Here is a 23110-nt window from a genome sequence, read left to right on the forward strand (position 1 = left end):
ACACATACATTAAAGCAGCTCTGTTGAGTAAAGGAACCAGGCCTGAGAAACAGTAGGTTGATGTTGTGTCACACCCTTTAAAGCAGTTGTTTATTGAACAGAGGTTGTGCAACAGACATTTGAGGTACATGAGTATGCGTAATAGTGGAGGGGGGCATCTCAAAGGGATGTGTCCAATGTATCTGACATACAGAAAGAAGATGTTGATGGAGCTCAGTCCATTACCATGTAGCAGTTTACAATGTTGTGCGGACAATAGACAACATTTCTGACCAAAACATCTTTCTAACACACAGAAACCATATTTACTGACACTCAGTGTGACTACGGTTAAAAGGCCAGAACAGTCCTTTGACCATCACAAGAATGTAGTTTCTTTGACTGTCAGGTGTAGCACCAACATTATGAGAAATGAATGGAACAGTAAAAATAGGGCATCTGGGAAAAAAAAGGTGCAGTATTGTTCCGGCCCCCCCTCCATTTTAGTCAAAGTGGCCTGAAACAATGTGAATCAACCACAAAAATGGTATTTTGTAGTTGCTCCACCAGTTTTGTTTCATTCTAAGCTGACTAACTACAGAGGTATCCTGATGGGTTTATTTTGTTTTGTATTTTGTCCAGTAATCCTGAGGTATAGCAAATACCACTGTTGCAGAATGTGACCAAAGAGTGGGGGAAAAAAAAATTCAAAAAAAGCAGAAGGGGAGACCTGCTATCTACCAAACTGTCAAACTGTACAAAGAACATTTCCAGTCGAATATTCATTTCATGGTCTTCTATCACCACTTACTTCGTTTTTTCTGGATGTATCTCTTAAGCAGTAAAATAATTATATTATAATACAAATGTTTATAAAATAGCAGCACACTCAAGTGACACATCACAACTAGGTAATGTTATTTTTTTTGTTTAAATGAAAAAAAAAATCATAGCTTTAGCAGCGCAAAAGACAAAAAACAATAAAATATTGACACTTTTTTCTTGACGTCTTCACACCTCCTCTTCTGTCCACACTTCACTTTGGAATACAGTATTTCTAAATCTTTGAAAAAACCTTTAGCAGGTCTGGTCACCCCTTAAAATATCAAACAATAAACTGGAAAGGTGGTCTCACTATATAATGCAAGAAATAAAATTTTCAATTTGGGCCAGAGAGTTTACATTAGGCAAACACGCAAATGGAAAAACAGGGATGCTTTGGGGAAAATATACATAATTTATCATTAAATTGCTCAGTCTCAATGGTAAAAAAGACAATATCAATTTCTGAGCCTCACACTTATTTTTCTGTGAAAACAAAAAATGCACAGTCATGGAAAAGTGTCAACCACTGAGTCGGTTTGCTGCATCAAAACCATGTGCCCCATTCAAGTGAAACAACAAAGTGTCTGATGGTTGGCTGCTGGACAAAGCCCTTCAGATAGGGTTAAATGACAGATGTGCTTGCCTCACAATCGGCCTTAACAATATAAACCAGCACCATGAAAACCTGACCAACTACGATGAAACACATCATTTAAGGTTATTTTTGTTTTCCTCTCTCTAAAAAACCTCTCAACATCCTCTGAAGAATGTGCAAATATTTAGATGTTAAGACCACTTTTGTATTATTTTCATTTAATGCAGCTGATCACTATCCTGTGTGACAATCTGTTTATTAAACAGATAAATAAGAAAAAAATTCAAGTAAAAAGTATTTCATGTCTAGACAGACCAAACCCATGGACAACTGAAATCATAATATATGTATTTTCAATTTGTGCTGGTGGTTTTTTGCTCAAACTCTCCAATACACTTTTCTTAAACAGGAATGTCTTTTTCTACATCTTTTTTTCATTTTTTTGGTCAGAAAATTATTGTGTATATGCTGTGAAAAGCAATTGACAAGCATATGTCTGATGATTGGGAAACCAGCCCTACAAGTAAACCAAAGAAAAGGCTAACAAGGATTTAGAACAAGAGAGAAAACATCAATTCTCCTCCATCTACCACTAAACATTTGACTCATCTACTGGGGAGCATGTTCTCAAAGTGCTATAAGCATTCCTGTAGATCTCTTAACCCCCTACCCCCTTAAAAGACAATTCATGCTCATATGATCAGACACCATACAGTTTTAGTTCCTCCTTTCACTTTCAATGAACGTAGAATTCGTTCATTCGCTCAGCTTTGTCACTGCAGATGACCATTTGCAGAACCCACTGAAGTTTTACAGCAAAGCTTTTGGACATCGTTTGCTTTAGTATATCCCCCCCGGTCTCTTTCAGCAGCAGCACATACACTCCACTAAAGTTCTAAAGTGTTGTCCCTTCTGCAGTCACTCAGAATTCTTTCCCTGCTCAATAAAATGCAGGAGACTCCATTTACAATGCTTAAAAAAAGCATGAACTCACTTTCTACAGGACATCGTCCGATCCTGCTTTCACAAGCTGTACATGCTCAAATGTGTGAGGTCAGTTCTACTATGGCCAGTCCCTAAGCACCCTTTTCATAAACCAGGAAACACCATATTGTAACAATGTAAAAAAGAAGGAAGTTGGATGTATCATTTGAAGACTGGCAACAATCAACGCCTACCTCTGAGTCTGAGGTGCAACTGTTCAGAAAGAAAGACAAGATCAAATCCTCCTTTTGCTAAACTCTTTTTCCATCTTACTAATGGTCCATGCACAAGGCATTTACTGTTGGCTGTCAATACACCATGATATGCCATTCACGCATGGAGGCAGTGATCTAGCACAGATGCCCTGGTATGCTAAAGAAGAAAGCCACGATCTTCTATCTTCTTAGCATCCAATATTAAAAGAGACTTTTGCTCAAGTGCCTCACGCCAAAGAATGCTAACTGCTAATATAGATACAAGATCGCATGTAGCATTCACACTACACATATACACACACTTAAACTGGCATCGTCGCTTACAAACACCCATGTGCATAACTGCACCAGAGACATACACAGAAGCAGCCTGACAAAAGGAGCTTATTGATCTCTACTATTCAGTTCCAAATTATGTCCAATAATTATATTAGAAATTATTACTATTATGACCAATTATTACAATCATGCGTGTTTCTTCCCTGGAACTAGGACCCACCGACATTGAACAGAACATTCTCACAGTGTTCTCAATCACATGTGATGATAGAAGAGAATTACTGATTCCCTACTGTGATGAAATGCATGTTCCAAATGATGTCTACCAAAACAGCTTTAATATCAAGCTATGGTTAAAATATAACTTAAAGATCATATGATACAATCGGAGGCAGAATGCAAATAGGATTGGATTCCCTTCTATATATCCAAGGCACCGCAGAACGTCATTGTATCAAATCTATTATTTTTTTAAACTAGAACATAAAAACTCTTTTTTGTGGGCAGGTGTTTTTTTTCAAACAGAAAATTTACAAAAAACAAAACAAAAAACTAGCAAGCATTGTTCTTTTGTCTTTCAAAGGGCTTGTGTTTTTAACATATTTCTTCTTTTGTTCTTTTTTTCTGCTTTTAAGAAAGAAAGAAAAAACACTTATTTTCAATATGCATTTTTTTTGCTTCTTTTGTAAATCCAAGACAGCTGTGCCCTCCGGTGGTTCACAAGTTGACATCACGGACGTCTGTTGGGGTGGAGGACTGATCCAGCTCATCAAGGCCCTTCCCACTGGGGCCTCTCTGTGTCTGCTGGTGCTGCTGCTGCTGTCTGCCTTCGCGCAGACTGCTCAACAACACGCGCTCGATCTGCTCCTGGCACGCTTTGAGGACATCCTGCAACAATAGCAAAAAGGCAGAGGTGGGCATGACTAATATATAAAAAATCCAGTTACCTAAAATCCATTTATCTCAGTCTTTTCCATCTAAACAGTGATTAAATAGTCCTATCAAATGCAGCTATTTTTTCTTAAATTGAAATTAATTGCTGCATTAATTGGGGTTGTCCTGATCTTTTTTTCCCCAATCCAATACTAAATAAACACCTTCTTATTAATACCAATCGGATACAGTTTGCTGATACAGAGTTGCAGTGCTCATTTTAAGTAAGCCTTCATTAAAGTTAATGCCAAAGCAGCTAGATTCAACACAGATTCAAATTTTGTAGCATAGGTTCAAATTTTTGTAGTATTTAAGCTTGAAATACATTTAAACTTCAATACCGGAACCACCACCAGAATACAGAAATCAAGATGAGAGCCCACCATAGTTGTCCACTAAACACCTGTCTAGGGCCTGTCTACAAAAACCCTTCTTCCTCTCGTCCAAACACCCACCTACTCAACAATCTCTGCACTCCACAAATACACACAAAAGCCAAACACAAGTAGCCTTGGATGTCTTCAAATTTCTTTCTCCTTAACTCAGGAAAAACTGAGGTCATGGTGTTTGGTACTGAACCTCTCAGGGATAGATTAGACCACATGATCACTCTAGATGGTATCTCATTAACATCTAGTCTCTCTGTGAGGAATCTAGGAGTAATTTTTGATCAAAATCTCTCCTTCAACTCACACATTAAAATAGTCTCTAGAAGTGCCTTTTTTCACCTGAGAAACATCACAAAGATCAGGAAGCTACTAACGCGGCATGATGCTGAAAAGTTAGTCCATGCATTTATTACTTCCAAGCTGGACTATTGTAATTCTTCATTATCATGGTGTCCAAACACCTCTTTAAGAAGCCTCCAGGTGATCCAAAATGCTGCAGCCAGAGTTCTGACAGGTATTGACAAAAGAGATCACATTACTCCTGTACTGGCGTCTCTTCATTGGCTGCCCATTAAATTTAGAATAACTTTTAAAATCCTTCTTCTGACCTACAAGGTCCTCAGAGGCCTAGCTCCATCCTACCTGGAGGAGCTAGTGACACCTTACCAGCCCAATAGACCGCTCCAATCTCGCTGGTCTACTTGAGTCTTTAGAGGTAGAATGGGGGGCTGAGCATTTAGCTACCAGCCCCCCCTGCTGTGGAACCAGCTCCCTGTCCAGGTACGGGAGGCTTACTCCATCCTACTTTTAAAATTAGGCTTACAACCTACCTTTTTGAAAAGGCTTATTGTCACTAATTCTGTAGTCCCAGTTATTATCATAGACAGACAAATTATCATACTTAGGGGGTTATCTAATTATTAGGTTAACATTGTAGTTATGCTGCTATAGGCCGAGACTGCCGGGGTCCAGAAACATGATCACCTGACAGGCCTCTGTCACCCCACTGGGAAATGGTCACCTGACAGGCCTCTGTCACCCCACTGGGAAATGAAATGAAGGGAAATGAAGGGGAAGGAAAGGGTCTGGGTCTGGGTCTGGGTCTGGGTCTGGGTCTCTCCTCTCCTCTCCTCTCCTCTCCTCTCCTCTCCTCTCCTCTCCTCTCCTCTCCTCTCCTCTCCTCTCCTCCTCTCCTCTCCTCTCCTCTCCTCTCCTCTCCTCTCCTCTCCTCTCCTCTCCTCTCCTCTCCTCTCCTCTCCTCTCCTCCTCCTCTCCTCTCCTCTCCTCCTCTCCTCTCCTCTCCTCCCCTCCCCTCCCCTCCCCTCCCCACAGGTAATGGGTGAAAATGTACTGCTCATGGAGATGGGAGACATTCTTTTGAAATTTACAGCTAATTTAAACCTGATGGGCCACAATTTGAGCTCATGGAGAAAAGAGACCCCTTTCACATGAGAACTGCTCTTTGGGAGTAACAAATGGGTGACTGGAAAAAGGTCACGATGTCAAAGGGCAGACAGCGGGGCATATTACAGGGTGAGACTAGCTGTGTTGTCAAAGGTGAAGTATATGAATTTGTCATTTCCCAGTCGGTTGAACCATAATATGGATGGGGAAAATATTGCAGAGCATTACTTTATTTGTCCATTTCTCTAGAATCACAAGTTAATTAAAGTGCAATCACACCAATAAGACAATTTATGAGGCTTTATTGACACAGCAGTTCAAATACTGCTTTCAGCCAACTCAAGGGATCTGACGGTCTCCCTGAAGCCCAATATGGTCCCTTATCTTAATCCCTTCTTCCTGAAGTTGGCTGACAACACACACAATCAAAAAAAATTTCCCATGAGCATGTGCCCAATTGGTCATAAAAATCTCAATACCTCTGAGAAAATTAAGTAAAGCACCAAATACGTAAGGGAGCCGCACATGTCTGGGCTGCCCACAACAATGCATGCCTGTGCTTCTTAAAAGACATAGTTCCATAGGCCTCACTTGAAAAGCTTTAATGCTTTCAGAGTGGGAGCCACTCCTGATACCGTGGAGGCACCAAATATACTGCTCACAAAAATTAAAGGAGCACTTTAAAGAAACACATTAGATACATCAGATCGCAATATGAAGTTGGATATCTATACAAATAACGACAGGGCAGTGTCTTAGGAACAAAAGGATGCCAAGTCTTTTAATGGAAATAAAAGTTTGCAGCCTACAGAGGGCTCAATTGTGTAGACACCATAAAATCAGAGTGAAATGAAGATGTGGCAGGCTAGTCCATTTTTTCCAAAACTTAATTTTTGCAACTCAAAATGCTTTTCAGTATCTTGTGTGGCCCCCACGAGCTTGTATGCATGCTTGACAACGTCGCGGCATGCTCCTAATGAGACGACGGATGGTGTCTTGTGGCATTTCCTCCCAGATCTGTGTGAGGGCATCCCTGAGCTGTTGTACAGTCTGAGGAGCAACCTGGCGGCGCCTAATGGACCGAAACATAATGTCCTAGAGATGTTCTTCTGGGTTTAAGTCAGGGGATTGTGAAGGCCATTCAATTGTTTCAATTCCTTCATCCTCCAGGTACTGCCTGCATACTCTTGCCACGTGAGGCCGGGCATTGTCGTGCATTAGGAGGAAACCAGGACCTACTGCACCAGCGTAGGGTCTGACAATGGGTTCAAGGATTTCATCTCGATACCTTATGGCAGTCAGAGCACCATTTCCTAGGCAATAGAGGTCTGTGCGTCCCTCCATGGATATGCCTCCCCAGACCATCACTGACCCACCACCAAACCTGTCATGTTGAATGACGTTGCAGGCAGCATAACGTTCTCCTTGTCTTCTCCAGACTCTTTCACGTCTATCACAGGTGCTCAGGGTGAACCTGCTCTCGTCTGTGAAAAGTACAGGGCGCCAGTGGCGGACTTGCCAATTCTGGTGTTCTTGAGCAAATGCCAGTCGAGCTCCACGGTGCTGGGCAGTGAGCACAGGGCCCACTAGAGGACGTCGGCCCTCAGGCCACCTTCATGAAGTCTGTTCCTGATTGTTTGGGTAGAGACATTCACACCAGTGGCCCTCTGAAGGTCATTCTGTAGGGCACGAGCAGTGCTCTGCCTGTTCCGCCTTGCACAAAGGAGCAGGTATCGGTCCTGCTGAGGGGTTGAGGAACTTCTACGGCCCTGTCCAGCTCTCCGAGAATAACCACCAGTCTCCTGAAATCTCCATGTTCTGGAGATTGTGCTGGGAGACACATTAAACCTTCTTGCTGCAGCACGTGTGGATGTGCCATCCTGGAGAAGTTGGACAACCTGTGCAACTTCTGTAGGGTTAAGGAATCGCCTCATACTGCCAGTAGAGATAATTACGCAAGCCAAAATCAGCACGAGTGGAAAACCAGCCAAAAAAGATCAAGAGGGAGAAACTTGAAATGACCTCCACATGTAAAACCAGTCCTGTTTTGAGGGTTTTCTAATTGTTGCCACTGAAGTGCACCAGTTGTTAATTCCATGAACACCAATACAGCTGAAATTGATTCACGAGGCCCTCAGCTGCTTAACCAACCAGAAAATATTCAGACAGGTTTAATTCAATTCATGCCAGGCCCAATAAAAAAAGTGTTCCTTTAATTTTTGTGAGCAGTGTATGTTGGCTGACACATTGTTTTTCTGAAGCCTCAACACGAAATACATCTGATAACCACCTTGATTGCACATCATACCATTACAGTCTGTCATGTGGCCCTTGTCACACAGGCGATAGGTGGAATTCGTGAAGAAAAAAATGAGGGGGGGGGAAATGTGCGAAACCAAGGAATGTGTTTAAAAACGCTGACCACACTGCAAAAGACAATGATAGCTTCGCTGTGAGGCTGCTTTGGGTCAGGCAGCTGAGATAAATACATACAGATCTGAGGAATTTTAAAGCTCAAAATACAGAGGCTGACACTTGAAATCTATGCTATTTGAGTGATAGTTAGACCACTGTGGAAACCAGAATGCTTAAAAGCAAGAATGAAAACAGGAAGGGGGGAGAAATGGGAGAATATGTTTCCAGAATTTAAGTCCATGACCCCAACTGAGGTGACAGAAAAATGAAGGTCAAAATGATGAAATCTTGGAAGGCAGTCCTAAAACCCTTTCACTTCTCTAACCTCAATATCCTGTTTTAATCATTCATGACTAAAGAGAAGCTGGACAAATAATGCACTATATACCCCCCTTCTGAGTGTTCTGGTTTTTCCAACTAATTAATCTTGTCGAAACCCATGTTCTCACGATTTTCAGGTTCTCTCTTCTTGAGTTGTGGTCTGAAACAACCAAACTCAGGAGACACCCCACACCCCCACCCCTTGGCTGTGCCAGGTGCAGGTGAGGCTCCCTCTGATTTTTTCAAGATAGCAATTTGGCCCTATCACGTTTTCAACCAGAGCTTCTGAAGACTACAGATGCCACTGGAGTGACTGGGGGTGGTGTCAGCCATAATGCTGTTGGCAGGAGCAGCTGCTAATTCTGCTTTGCCTGCATATTTTGCCTGGCTCTTGGAGCAGCTGGCAGCAAGGTTTTGCTCTGCCATCAAGAAACAAAAGATGGAGTGTGTACACATTTAGTTTAGGGTTAGTAACACCACCCTCAGGACTGCATTCAAACTAAAAAACAAGTGAGGAAATACAGTGGCAGAAAGGATTCAACTGGCGGATTACACTTTTTCTCTGCATCCAACTGAATGTCTTAAATGATGCCAGAGTCCAAACCACTAATGCTGAAAATCTAATGCTGACAACTACCTCTGAGCTTCTGTCATGAGGTTATGTTTTCTTATGTTGTACCACAAGTGATGTATGAGTCTGCCTTGAGTTCTTAAGCAAGTTCATAGAGCAAAAGATGCTCTGTGTATTTAGTCTTGGCTTCTTCTCAACAGTCCAACAGTAAAATCGTCTTATATGTTGAATCAGGCAGGATGCCGTCTCCGTCTCGTGTTGACTGGGTGCTGCTGAATGTGAGGGGTTGATCAGAGACAGGGAACTACTGAATTCCCTCAAGTCTAAGATGGAGCAGCCTGAACACACTGGGGGCCTGTGCTGCTGAGGTCAGCTATTTGTTTTTCCTCAGCTGCTGAGCGAGATTTCCCACAGCGTTCACCAGAGGGAGCCATGCTTTCTAGCAGTGATGCATTATGGACCATAGAGAGATACTAGAGAGGGCTGATTGTTTCACGGAAGGCCATACCCCCAATACACACACCCACTCACACCCCTCAGTGTGCTTTTTCACACTTCAACAGCTTTCTTTCCACATCCTCCTCTCTGTTTGACTCTTTTTGAACCATTAACATAGAAGGGCATAGGCCTGGGCATAGTGGTGTGGCCTTTGAACAACCAGCCACCTTAAGTTCATAAATTTAGTCTGCTGGTGCTTATTCACTGTGCTGTGTGGCTGCAAACAGTTTTTCACAAACAAGGGGAATGTGTGATGAAATCCAGGTGTTGGTAAAGTGTGTTTGGACTCAATCATTACCAAAACCATATCAGTACAACCAAAACAATGACATGGATCACATTCCTGTTGGCTACTGAACAAAAATGTGGTTTTGGTGGCAATGGGATAAATGAAGTGTGGCATTTCTCTGAAAATTTTAACTGACAATCAATATAACCAGTGGTGGTAGCAGTTACTTTAATGAATGTTCCAAAGCAATTACAGGTGCTGCTGACATTAATGCCTCCTCATTCACATATTACTCACAGGCATGAGCACCAGACTCTTGCTGCCAACATTGGACTGGTGTGCAGTGTAAACTAGTTTCTGAGTTTACCAAAAAAAATAGGTGTGTCTGACCTAAATGATGTGCAGTGGGTGTTCTGGATGTGACAGAGACAAAACTCACCACTTCTGTGTTTGTGATTTTGGCCAGCAGCTCTGTCAGACTCTCACCCCACTGTGACTGGTTGGTCGAATCCAGTTGCAGACCACAGATCGCTGCCCCGACGCTTCCTGTGGCGATCATCGAGGGAGGGTACATGGCAAATCTGAAATCTGTTCAGGGTAGGTAAATACAAATTAAAGCTAAATATAAATGAAATTGCTGGATAAATTGTGTCTTTAAACACAGGATTATGTTCACCTGGTACAATTTAAAATTACTATTTTGACTATTTTGTCACTGCCAGACAATATAATTTGGTAAACTAGCAGTCAACTAATAAATAATCCTTTAATTGCAAAGGCTCTGAAAGCAGCACTCACTAATGACCAGGGGCCTGGATAATGAGGGTTCACTTGGCTAGTGAGTGAGCTGAAAAGCAACAACCCACACCCACCTCAGTCACCCCTTTTCCCCACCAATCCGGCCCCTTTTCTTCCATCTCCTGAGTAAATCGTGTGCTCCCTGAAAAAAACACGCCCCATAGCGATTGGAAAGGGAGAAATAAAGAGGCTCAGTGCCTTTGCCAATGCTCACTGCTGTAGGTCCTTATTCCACGTGTGGTCACAGGCGTGCCTTTCAAAGACCAATAACCTTGTTAGCTCCCCTCACTGTCATTCATAATGCAAATTAGACAGCTTGTGAACGGGCCAGAAGCCCAAAAAGGCAAGGCAACTGGCATACAGGAGGAGAAAGGGAGGTAGGCAGACAGGGAGAGAGTTTCTATGCACGAACACTTGCTCCTTTTCTATTTTCCCTTTATGTCTTGCTCAACTTCCACCTTTCTTTTTGGACAACACATGGCCAGCCTAGATGTGGCCAATGAATGGCTCACATGCCCCAGTCTTTGTCATCACAACAGGCAGGGGTTTGCATTGGCAGCCCTCCTATCTCTTAGCATATTAATAGAGTGGTGGGCCCGTGAGAGGGACGGCAGAAGAGTGTGACTCCATTGTCCAGAGTCATCACCTCATTTCACCCAATTGAGAGACACGGCATCCATCCCCTCTGTGCTGATACCAATTCAGCAAGACAGGCTGGACAAAGAATGTGGCTGGACGGGGGTAGAAGGAGTCGACATGGGCCGGAAGATGAAGAAGAAGGAATGGACGGTATGTTGGCAAGACAACAGGGGCCAAGAAAAAAAATCAGAGGGAAGATAGTAGCGGGAGGGGAATGGGGGTAGATTTAGATGTACATCACTCTTAAGTCTGTCCAGACTGTTGTGATATTTTGGAAGAAGAAGAAAAGAGTTGCCCTCAAGCGACCCTCACCTCCTGCCTCTCCTCGACTCCCCACGACCTACAGACTCAAGGAAGTAGGCAGTGGGGACACAAACAGCCTACGTATTACCATATTGCCATATTCGATTCACAACAAACTGTATTCAGTGTGATTTTTTTCCCTTGTTAAAAAAAAAATAGAATCAGAGTTAGGCCCTTTGATAGCTTAAAGGCAGCCCCTTACTGTCCTTTTAACAACGCAGAGCACTTTCTCATCTTGTGGGCTAAGTGTTGACAAACAAATCAACTTATTATAGATGCCTATGTTAGCCACTGGGCTTCTGCCAAGAGGCATTTTATGAAAGGCCACCTTGAGCCAAGAGGAAAGCATACACAAAGCCATTCAGCATTACATCACTTCAGTAATAGTGCAACTTTCTATAGGGGGCTGATCGGACAAAGGCATACATGGATTTACTGTACAGTCGCAGTGAGTGCAAACTGGCAGGTGAGGAGTCAGACAGCAAAGTGACCTAGGCAGGAAATGCACTGATTCCCATCTGATTTACAATGCGCACACACATGCAGACAGAAACACACAGTACAGAAGTGGGTTTGTTAAAGAGCTGAGTGGGGGGCAATGCTGACATTTTTGCACTCCAGACAAGCCAGTTCAACAAGGATGTTCTTCCGTGCAGTCGATGAAGGCTAACGTCACAGCCTGGAGGCTGTTCGATACAGGATGGAAGAGGCAACATATTTTAGGAGGCCTTCATTGATATTCATGTTGAGGATAGACAGCGTATGTAGCTGAGTAGGGACTCCTGCTATGGAAAGCTCCCTGTGAGCAGTGGCTGGCCCACATGCCTATCACTCCCTCAATAGCCCTTTCTCTACCCTCTGCCCCCTTATCACCATTCCTTCATGTTCCTACCCCCGAAACTTCATTCTCACTCTCTCTGTTCACTGCTGACTTATAAAGTCCGCTCCTCCTGATTGGCTATAATGGACAATATGCACATTCAACTTACACATTGAAAATAATTAACAATGCAAAGTTCACCAACAGCCGACAGAAGGAAAAAAGACTAAAGGCTTTCACATTCTTCTGTCTTGCCAGTGCTATATATCATAGTATTTTGTTCTATTCATGTAGCATTTCTTTACATTGCTTATTGGCCTTATGTAGAATCTGGACCTGTTGGGTGATGACAACCAAACAGAAAGATCATCTGGGGACTGACATGGCAGTACGTTTCACCACTAATGCAGCACAGTCTGGTGGTCAAAACAGGCTTTGCTAAACTAGTTGGGCTCTTTGACTCACAACTTATGAACTGACTTTTTCCATGTGTGAAACCGAGCAGCAGATGTGATGAATTAGTAATGTCAGCCATCCAAGGTCATTGCTGGCCAGTCACTTTTCATCCAAAGTTGAAGAGTTTGAGATTAATGGATGGTTAAAAATATTCAGCCTGACTCTGAAGCCAATATGATTTGGATAATTTCATATGATATATGATTTGGATGACTTCAGGAGCTTAGCGGACCTAATTAATGTCTGTCATGAGAAAACAAGATAGAGGACACACTGCCACACTCCAGTCATGTCAAAAAACAAACCCAGTATGTAATCAGACTAAATATGTAAAATTATATTTAAAGATCTGAGTTTCTGGGATGACACAGCTGAACTCAGTATACTGTATACAGTGGAGTCCTCATTTGGAAGCAATGCGGGGGGGGGAATTCAGGACATGCCACTGAATGAGTCACCTCACGTGGCACATTTTTGGGTGTATACTCTCAGGAAGCTCTTTCCTGTCTCGTGTGTGGACGGCGTGCATCAGACATGACTCCTCGGATCAAGGAAGCACAGAGGAGACGATAATTTGTTGGAAGATATGAATAATTTGTCATGTATATGAATCGTCAAACATGTTCATGGGGTGGGTATGTAAACGCTAAGCATTTCATTGACCACATGCAAGATTAATCTTTCAGCTGTGAACAGTGGAGCTGAGGCTGAAGTGGATTCTCCACCGCAGTAAACAGAAGATGGAGAGCAAGGAGCATTCTTGTGTGTTGGACCTGCTGGAGAGGTAGTAGCCAGGATGAAAAATGTGAATAAAATGTGCAGATGTTGCATTATGTTCATGTTTGTTTCAACATGAAGGATAGGAAACACACAAGATCCACCTATCATTTCACTATTGACTGTTTAATGGAAGAAGTGGGCCCTGTTTACGGTTGTCCTTGGAAATCTTTGGGATCTGAAACTAAAAAAAATAAAAACAAGTCTAAGATCTAAATGTGTAGTCTTTGTGGACACAGGATGTTAAACAAAAAGTGAATGCAACTTTATTTACCACTATACAGGTTGTGATCCCAATGGCAAGCTTTTTCTCATGTGCCAGTGAATCATTAGTTTGCCTCTGAGACAAGAACCAGTTAATCATCAAGTTACACCCTACATTCCAAAGAGACTTCCACGCAACAGAAAAAAAAAAATCTTCTGTGAGATTTTAAAAGAGACCTTAAAATCCACCAGTTATTCATATCTACATTTCTGGCTGTGATCCAGAATATTTTCCATTTCTATGACACTACTATTGTCACTATTCCATCAACATGATTAAATAGAGGTCTATTGGAGTTGGAATGAAAAAAAAATATAGTAATCCCTGTATCAATATGGTGAGAAGACGGAGCTCAATAACTGCAGCAGACAGGTTGGGGTGCATCTGTGTGCCCCATGCACCATATCCATTCTCCCACTTTATCTCAACTAAAGCCCAAAGTACTTGGTGTCTGTGTGCAGGAATGGAGGTTCATAATCTCTCTTAATGAGCTTGTTTCTGGGCTATTATCCGGCAGCCTGCCTGAGGGAAATGCTGGTATCAAGTGGTCCTGCAGCACTGACCCTTGCATGGCTCTGCATATGAAATGTAAGGACCAGGCCTTTTGTCTCCTTTCTCCCAGGCTCTAGCTGAGCTGCCAGGGCCATTTACATAGTCCTGAACGGACTGGCCAATGTTATTAATTAATACAGAGCCAGCCTGTGTCACCTGACAACATCCCACTGAGTGGCCCAAACGGAACTGTTTCATCAATAGAGAGAAGCCATTAGAAATGAGAAGCCTTATTCTCCACATCACTCTTGTTTCTGTAAAAAATGGAGAACTGAGATTTTATGACGGTTTTCTTTCTTGTTGCAAGGGCGACAGTGGTGGAAGAGCTGGTGGGTAATGGGCTGAATGAGACTGTAAGACAGGGGTGGGGAACCTTTTTCATATCGAGGGCCATTTCAATTTTTATAAAGTCCTCCGAGGGCCATACCATTATGAACACATACCTAGGGATGCAAAAAAAAGATGAAAAAAAGTCTATAACCACTGTGTTACTAAGTCTTATGATTGCTGCATTTGAATTTGAATTATTTATTTAGCACACATGCATATAAAATCACCAAAAAAAATAGAATAAAATGACAAACAAGTAAAATATGTTTACATGATCATACAAAACAATTAAAAAAGAGGTGCAGAGTTGAGGCAAGAGACCCGTACGGGCCTGTTCGAGGCCTCTACTCACCAAAACTGCAATACAACAAGATAATCAAGAAAATAAATGAAAAGAAAGAAAGATAAAGACAATATAATAACAACTAGAAAGCACTCGGAGAGCGCAGACCTCTGCCAAGCGGAACAATTCCTGGCATATTGTGATTTCCACCATAAATATTAGTCCCACATATACTTTGACTACATATTTAGATTCCTTGACCATAAAAACATACCGTTAGCCACTGGAATCATAACAATATATGTCTTAGTTCAGTAGTTATCCACGAAAAAAAATTCACACTTTGAAACAATTTTACTTTGTCCGGCGCAAGCACCTCAGCGGCGGCTACGAGGCACTCCTTCACGAACTCTCCTTCGCCGTGAGGTTTCAGCTTCGTGGCTATTAATTTACTCATCACAAAACTTGCACGCGTAATATTCTCTCTGTCGGTACATGGTCATGTGAAAGCTGCTTGTTGAGCCTCCAAACGCGATGAAGAGCGTTAATTTTATCCAAACGCATCTGTCCTTTCAACTTGTCGAGTTTAGCATGTTTCGAGCTGTAATGGCGCTCGAGATTTGCCTTTTTCATCACTGCCAGCACCTCGCCACAAACTAGGCACACTGGCTTGCCTTTTACTTCAACAAAGAAAAAATCATTGTCCATTTCTCCTGGAATACACGGCATTCTGCATCCACCTTCCTTTTCTTGACAGTCGCCATGATGCATCAATTTTTTGTCTGTGTCAATCAGTCCAGCCCACTACGTACATCAAACGCTGTGTTCACTAACCCTGACCTTGACTCGGACATAACATAACCGTCTGTTTTATCTCAGAAAACGGGAAAATATTTCCTCTTTTACGAAAGAAATTTCAGGATACGAAAGGCAAAAATACGCTACCGCTGCTACTCGCAGCTCGCGGAGTTTAGCGAACGGTCCCACTGTATAAGTGCACATATAAAATATAAAATTCTTGCGTTGCGGGCCGGTAGAAATGGTCTCGCGGGCCGTATACGGCCCGGAGGCCGGGGGTTCCCCACCCCTGCTGTAAGAAATCGGAAGGCCACAGCTGACCTATCACCAACTGTTTTTCATATGTAAATCATCCTCTTCCCCTCTCCTGTTTCTCCCTCGTCATTACCTCCTCAGCTCTACTCAGAGGATGTCAAGAAGGATTCTCAGTGGATAAGTCAAAAATTTACACCTGGAAGCCTTAATATGGGGTTTTGAATCCTCTGGTGCCTCAAATTGTTGGCTTCCCCACATTCTGTTTTTTTCTTTACTCTGCTTGGTCACAAAACTGAGGGCTCATATGCTAATAAATGACCTGTTGATAATCTTAGGCTATAAAGAAAGCCTCTCCTCTTAAGCTTAAAGGATATATTTCAACTACCTGAGCTAATGATTTGAAAACAAAAGAACATTCTCTATGTTAATTCTCAAAATAAAGGGAGATGGGAATAAGATAAAGCAGGGCACTGAGGGGGACAGATGTTTTTTTCTCAAAACATTGCAGGTTGCTTTTACACGCATTTCCCAGCCTCCTATATTCATTGCACAATCCTTCTGGGGAGATTCTATAACTTTAAATACCTGTCCATATCTTGTATCTATTCGTCTAGTAATCCACACACTTTCCCTTGTGTTGGAAAAGTGTGTGTATTTATTCATCTAGTAATCCACACAATTTTCCAACATAAGGAGCTGAGTTCCATGTAGGGGAATATGGTTGTGGCTGAGGTGGCGATAAAGAGTGCGAGAGATGGGGGGGTGTTAGCATTCTTGTTTGAGGCCTGCAAAAAGAAAGCAGTTTCTGCTGGTGGGGTTCACCCTTTGGGTGAGAAAATAAAGTCCAACAGCCCTTTTTGTGTAAAATGTGTCCTTTATATTAAAATTTTAGTTTATTATACAAGCAACATTTTCTGGCCATGAGATTGTATTTCCTTTTAAATTCATATTGCAACCTTAACCCTGTCTGCAGCTCATGATATAGCTCTGAAGGTGAAGCAAACAAGAGAATGCTGTGATATAGTGAATGGCAACATGGGAAAGGGATCATATCCTCCAGCTGTATGGTGGGGTGGTGTGAGAAGTTTGGGGTTAGGGAGATATGAAAACATGACATGCCTTGGAATTAGCAGCACAAAAACAATACACTCCTCCGGCTTTCCTCTGACTCCCCTGCTCCCTCCTGCATTTTGTTTGACTCAAGCCCTCTGGTGCTTCAGATCATGTTAAAGTCTCACAGTCTCTCCTATCACTCTCTGAATGTTTGATCTCAAGGGAACAATTCACCTTAAGAGCAAAGAGACAATGGCCAGCGTGCCTCCATCCCAGTCCATTCCTCTTCTTGACCCTGTGTGACATGGGAATGCCCCTCATCTGTGCTAAATGTGCTTTGAAGTGTTACTGGATGCTGTGGAAGCCACCAATATGCCTTTAAAACATGATCAATTACCAATCAAGAAGAGGAGAAATTATTTATACCTGAACCAAGAATCCAATGCTCAATTGTCATCTAATGACATGGCCTTTTCTTAGAAATGCTTTCCCACTGAAGATAATTCCTTTAGGCACAGCGAGCCGTGACTGGCCCACAGCACACCTCTGAGCAGAGCTGTTGCTGCATGTTGGTGAGAAAAAAGGGCTTTGACATTGAAGAAAGAATGTGCATTAGAAGTTATTTTGCAACGTGAGAAAGTATGTTGATGCAAGCCGCAATCGTTTGGTTTGACTTACACACACACACACACACACACACACACACACACACACACACACACACACAAATAGAGTTTCAAGGATGACTTTTCCATCTGTGTGGAATCTTTATAGTTTGTTCTCTATGTCTTCTGTAATTAAATTTCAATTTTCATGCGCTCATACGCCATGCGTTGAAAAGTGTCCCCAACTGACCTGTGGCACAGAGGGCGATGAAGGTCTGGACGTGCTTGCGAATGAGTGACAGCTTATCATCAGGCAGTGGCAGCCTCCTCATAATATGCTCAATGAAGTCATTCGGCGTTACTGCTGCCAAGTTCCACTTCAACTTCCCCAATACCACCAGTTCCCATTCCTGAGGGAGCCAGAAGGAGACAACAAGAAATTTAAGAATAAACAAGAGCAATTACTTTTTCTACTGCATATATGATGGCAGTGAATTGCAGAATGTGATATGGAAGCAAAATGCTTGTCCTGTGATGCAGCAGCTTAAGGTAGGCTGCTACTTCCCTGTAGGCCTTATGTGCTGAAGTTAAGTCTGGAGTGGATTATGTAACTCTCTGCATGAGCAGACTGAAGAAGGAGAAACATCAGCAGTGCCACCAACCCAGGTGACCTAACAGCGCTGTCTCCCACCTCTTCTTTGCCTGGCATCTGGGGAGTTTCCTGAAGAGGCCCAATACACATATGTGTGCATCTGTATACATTTATAGCAGGGGTGGGCATATCAAAGCCAGACTTTCTGTCCTACAGGTAAATACTTTCACCTGGGGTTCCATTTACCTTGGTGAAAGCGGTTTCTCGCTAGTAGGATGCAAAACCTGGCTGGATTCCAGCATTTGTGGATTGGACTTGCCCATCAGAGGAGGTCAAATCCATTCCTCGAGGGTTGAATTCAAGCCGGGATTTACATCCTACCAGGCAGGAAACGCTTTCACCAAGGTAAATGAAACCCCAGGTGAAAGTGTTTACCTGTAGGACAGAAAGTCTGGCTTGGATACGGCCCTCGATGCCCACCCCTGGTTTATAGGATAGTAAATCTAAAAAAAAAAAAATCTGTTTTGTGATCAAGATTAAATATTAAATATAGTTTAACACAAATTATTTTAATAATTTCCAAAATATTTCCAGACAGCATGGAAATTTGCGATCAACTTTACTAATATGTGTCACTTTTAGATGAGTAGCTCCCAAAAGTTTGTGGTTCTTGGACAAACACTAGGTGTGGCGCTCTCTTCTCTTAGAGCACATTGTTACTTTCACTTCCTAGACAAGGAGGATTAATGCAAGAGTCAGTGACTAACTTGGGAAAAAGATTTGTGGTTTGGTTCCAGACTGCATCCTTGAGACTGGGACCATGGATGCTCTTTATTTTCCCTTACAGACAACATGTAATCAAGTCACGAGACAGTTCAACATGGCTGGCCTTTGGCCTGCTGACACCCCAGCAACATCAACCTAAAAGCCTACATGATTTTAATCTCCTTATCATCACGCACATGGAAGTAAGAGAATAAAACCAAATCTAATTTAATGCTGAGAGTCATTTTCTTCTGAGAAAACAGTACCTCAGAGAGTCTTATCTAATCATAGATGAATTGTAATGATCCGCTGCACATTGTTCAGTATGGCTGCTCTGATGTTTGAAAGATGGCTTCTGCCTGCCCACTTATCCAACAGTGAGGAAGATTTGAGACTGAAGAAAAGACCATCTAACAAGCCTTGCAACACAAGCAAGGCTTGCTGAAAGAGTTGGAGGCACTTCCTTCTGCTACTGCCTTCCTCTGGTCACACCTTCTTTGTAAAACTGCGGTTTTCTTTACAAGAAATTGTTACCAAAGTTGAGGACCAAAAAAAACAAAGAAAGATCACATGGTCTTAGCAGCTGATCTCCGTTTCCTGTATGTGCATGTCAGCCAAAATACTGCCTTTTACAGAAACAGAGAAGAAACACCAGCAAACTAGTTCAAGGACTGAGAGCTTAGTCTTTGCAACACACCCAGACAAGATGGACTCACTTGTTCTGTGTAACATATGGTTTCATATGGGTCTATCCCAGACCAATAATGAAAAACTTTTTTCTTAATCAATAGTAATATCATGGACCACCAAAGCTCACCAAGCCCTTTATGTAATGATGAACTGATGAACAGAGTGAGGCCAACTTACAGCCTTTAGAAACATCTGAGCTGTAATTTGTGGCCCGTCTCACAAAATGTGTGGGATTGGCTGTTATTTACTAAGGAATGTTTATGCAGCAGCAAGATGGAGAAACTTGGTGAAAAGTAAAGCTGCCAGCCAAAAAGGCTGTCAAAACTGACAAAACTAAAATCTGGAAATGTAGTTCTGCTTGAAAGTCTCATTTGTGCATTGAGGAGTATGTGAGAATGAGAGATACATATCATTGTGGTGTCATATCAGAAATGTGCGCATCTAAAGTTATTTTTAGATGGAAGCTGAACTGTAAAAGGCAATCCTGAATTTCTATGTCTCTCCCATTCTAGCTGACAGTAAGAGAGTCAGAAGTTTGGCTGGATTTCAAGTTGACTTCATTGCTCTGTACAAATATCTATCGCTAGATGGCGATGTAGACCACAGCAAAGGCTCATAACTCACTGTGAACTTTTCCTTTTTAAAATGTGTCTTTGATGATCTCCAAAGAGGGGGAATACAGTAAAATATTAACAGTGTGTGATATTTGAAGCTAAATGAAGAACTGTGTTTTTAGAAACATGGTGCTTTACAACAGACATTAATAATTAATCCTGGATGACTTGATAGTGCAACAGCAAAAATCCCCTGATTCGAATTTTGTTGAACCAACTGTTGCTTACCAGCAGCTCTTGTGGTCTGATGGAGTTATCTGTGTAGATGCAAAGCTTCTCTGCAGTTAATGGACGAGTCTCTTTCAATTTGGATGCAAGGAACATACAGACAGCTCCCAAGAGCTGCAGATTACACTTTTTGGTTGGTACCACAGCTAAAAATCGGTCTAAGTAGTTCATGGCCAATGGAAAGACTTCTTCTTCGCACTTCTGCTCTTGGCAAACCTGAACAGAGAGACAAGATACAATGCAGCAAAGATTCAGCAACCCACATACTGCAATGTCATGACTGGTTTCAATGCTTTTAAAATATATGTAAAGCTTTAAGGCGCAATGGAACAAAAAAATATCATGTAAAAAAAAAAAAGAAAAGTAAAACAAAATTCCCCATATTTGGGACCCCGCCAAGAATTTAAGCCCAGCTCTAATCAGTTGCTTATATATATATATATATATAATATATATATATATATATATATATATATATATATATATATATATATATATATAAACAGGATAAAGATCACTAGCGTCGCATTCCTGCAGTTCATCGACTACAAAATGAATTCATGTCACAATCAGCCGAGCCAAAAAACACCCCGACAGCACTGCACACGGAAACTCATGCACTATTTTTCAGTCGTCATATTTTCATAAAATAATTAAAAATATAAATAAATTACATAGAGCAGTTTTCTTCACATAATAATATTCTTGGGGATCTACCTCATCATATCCGACGATTCATATGCATATGTATGGATAAGTAAAAGGATAAAATTGTCAAAATATAAGGCGAGTACCGAGAGGCAGGTCTGATGTGCGTCACCGCCGACTTGACATATTCATTTCAAAAATTAATTTAAAATATCTGGTAACTCGAATATCTGCAATATATAGATTAAAATAAAGCGTATAGTCTAACGATTCTACCCTAGGGTTATTTACCAGAAATACGCGACCCAATGGCAAATATCGAATATAATTCCAACGCAAGGCAACAAGACGGGGAAGAGACTGAGAGGACAGATAAGGCCCTCGCCCCTTCCGACATTTCAATTAGATAACCTAACTGTTTAAAACGCTTTTTGCGAAAATTGTAAAGTCTGGTGAGGGCCATAAGACCTCTTCTGCTATTGCCGATGGCTTTTAAGCGCTGTTATGGCGTTTATGACATTGAAAAGTCCCATTAAAAGCATACGCTCCTGTGAAAAAAAAAAAAAAAAAAAAAACAACATGGCGATTGAGCTCAGGGTAGCGCTGCATCTGGGAGTGCATACGTGTGCATGGAAATATACAGGATATCTGTGATAATAACGTTAAACAATCAACTGAAGGCTTGTAGGGACAATGTTTGAGACGTACGATCGCAATTGTGTACCGTCAGCTACCCCATAGCTCCAAATTTTATACAGGCAGTCTTCATGACTGGACTTTTAATATGGTAAGTACGGAAACGACGCATTTGGTTTAATATGAGGAATTAGTTGTCGGAAATAACAGCAATCCAACTCATTAGCTCAACAATTGTTACCAAAGCAAGGCATCAATGGCTAAAAATGATGTGGATTTAAATGCGAGCATGAAAATAATCGAGCCTTAGCTCGATGTTTCGTTTACCTCCAACATCCAAGTGGCGACCATCCTTCTCATAAACGGTTGAATATCTTTCTGGACACCTTTAAAATAGGAATATTGCGGTAGAAATCTCTCCTCTATAGTCAACAAGCTCTGCAGGACTCTGTCATCGGCCAGGAGATTCGGATCAGGACGAGCTCGTACGATGGTGTCCATTTCGAGGCAGAGTAGCTCCATGGTGCTGGTGCTTTCACTAAAAAAGGCAGTCAGACCTCTTTCTCTGGAACGCGAAAGCGGTGTTACGGAGTCAAAATGCAAATAGTGTGGTAGGGAAAGTCTTTCAGAGGCATAAAAGTGAGACTGCAGGGGCTCCGTTAGTAGTCCTGCCTCTCCTTCTTGGGAACTTTTCCTCTCTCCCCACAGTGAGCCTCTACTTTCATCCGCTTGGCCGACGCAGTTCAGTCCTGCCCTGTATGCGTGCGCCAGTGACGCAACTCACTCTGCTGCCTCCGTATAGAGTGGACGCAACACGCCGTACGCACGCCCCTCCTTTCTTTGATTATGCCGTTCACGATGACTCGCAGTAAAGTTGTGTCACAACAAAAGAGGCTGTAAACTCTCACAGTGGCAGATGCGCAAAAAAGAGTACAAAGTCGAATCAAGATTTGGTCAAATATAACAATGTAAACGCCTTACAAACAATATAACGCCTTAAATATTCGGACACATTTACGACGAAGAATTGACTTCATATTTATATTTTATTCTCGAGTTTAGTTTTATTTAAACGTTATTGTCCCCACGATACCTTCAGAAAGAACTACAAAGAACTATTGTGTCAAATACAGGGATCAAGACGTGGAATTTTTAAATGCAACATTACACAAAAATAGGCTGTGGTGGGGGGGAAAAAAAACTAATAACAGCACCCGTACACACGTGGTCTTATGCACTTTTTTTAAAGAGCCACAAACACCTTGTGGTGAGTGAGATAGCTTTCTAAGAAATTATCATTTTGAAGCACAGCTTTTTTGTTTTGTTTGTTTTTAAACACGGAGAATGTTTGCAGTCAGTGCTCAAC

The 23110-nt window shown here is 42.0% G+C and overlaps 1 protein-coding gene across 4 annotated transcripts; it reads right to left on the minus strand.

The window, feature by feature from the left end:
• Nucleotides 1-57: 57 nt before the first annotated feature.
• Nucleotides 58-22539, minus strand: LOC130536644 (G1/S-specific cyclin-D2-like). 4 transcript variants are annotated; one of them, XR_008953417.1, is made up of 6 exons: nucleotides 22072-22528; nucleotides 20461-20676; nucleotides 17822-17981; nucleotides 10077-10225; nucleotides 7123-7501; nucleotides 3637-3765 (listed from the first exon to the last, which is right to left on the minus strand). XR_008953417.1 is itself a non-coding variant. In XM_057052742.1 (5 exons), the coding sequence occupies exons 1-5, from the start codon at nucleotides 22264-22266 to the stop codon at nucleotides 3595-3597; spliced, it is 891 nt and encodes a 296-aa protein (XP_056908722.1). In that variant the 5' UTR covers nucleotides 22267-22527; the 3' UTR covers nucleotides 58-3594. The 4 variants fall into 4 exon arrangements, 2 of the variants coding, with proteins under 2 accessions (XP_056908722.1, XP_056908723.1); XM_057052742.1 differs by lacking the exon at nucleotides 7123-7501 and having other exon boundaries at nucleotides 58-3765; nucleotides 22072-22527; XR_008953418.1 differs by lacking the exon at nucleotides 20461-20676 and having other exon boundaries at nucleotides 3628-3765; nucleotides 22072-22539.
• Nucleotides 22540-23110: the final 571 nt, after the last annotated feature.

The sequence above is a fragment of the Takifugu flavidus genome, chromosome 13, assembly GCF_003711565.1.
Source record: "Takifugu flavidus isolate HTHZ2018 chromosome 13, ASM371156v2, whole genome shotgun sequence".
Classification (NCBI taxonomy): Eukaryota; Metazoa; Chordata; class Actinopteri; order Tetraodontiformes; family Tetraodontidae; genus Takifugu; species Takifugu flavidus.

Bases quoted from the DNA above. Each gene is read 5' to 3' on its own strand.
- LOC130536644 (XM_057052742.1), bottom strand. From the start codon at position 22,266: ATGGAGCTACTCTGCCTCGAAATGGACACCATCGTACGAGCTCGTCCT. The intron at 17,982-20,460 runs GTAAGCAACAGT...TGGCTCCCTCAG, and splicing joins TCAGACCACAAGAGCTGCTG to GAATGGGAACTGGTGGTATT. The intron at 3,766-10,076 runs GTGAGTTTTGTC...CTATTGTTGCAG, and splicing joins AAATCACAAACACAGAAGTG to GATGTCCTCAAAGCGTGCCA.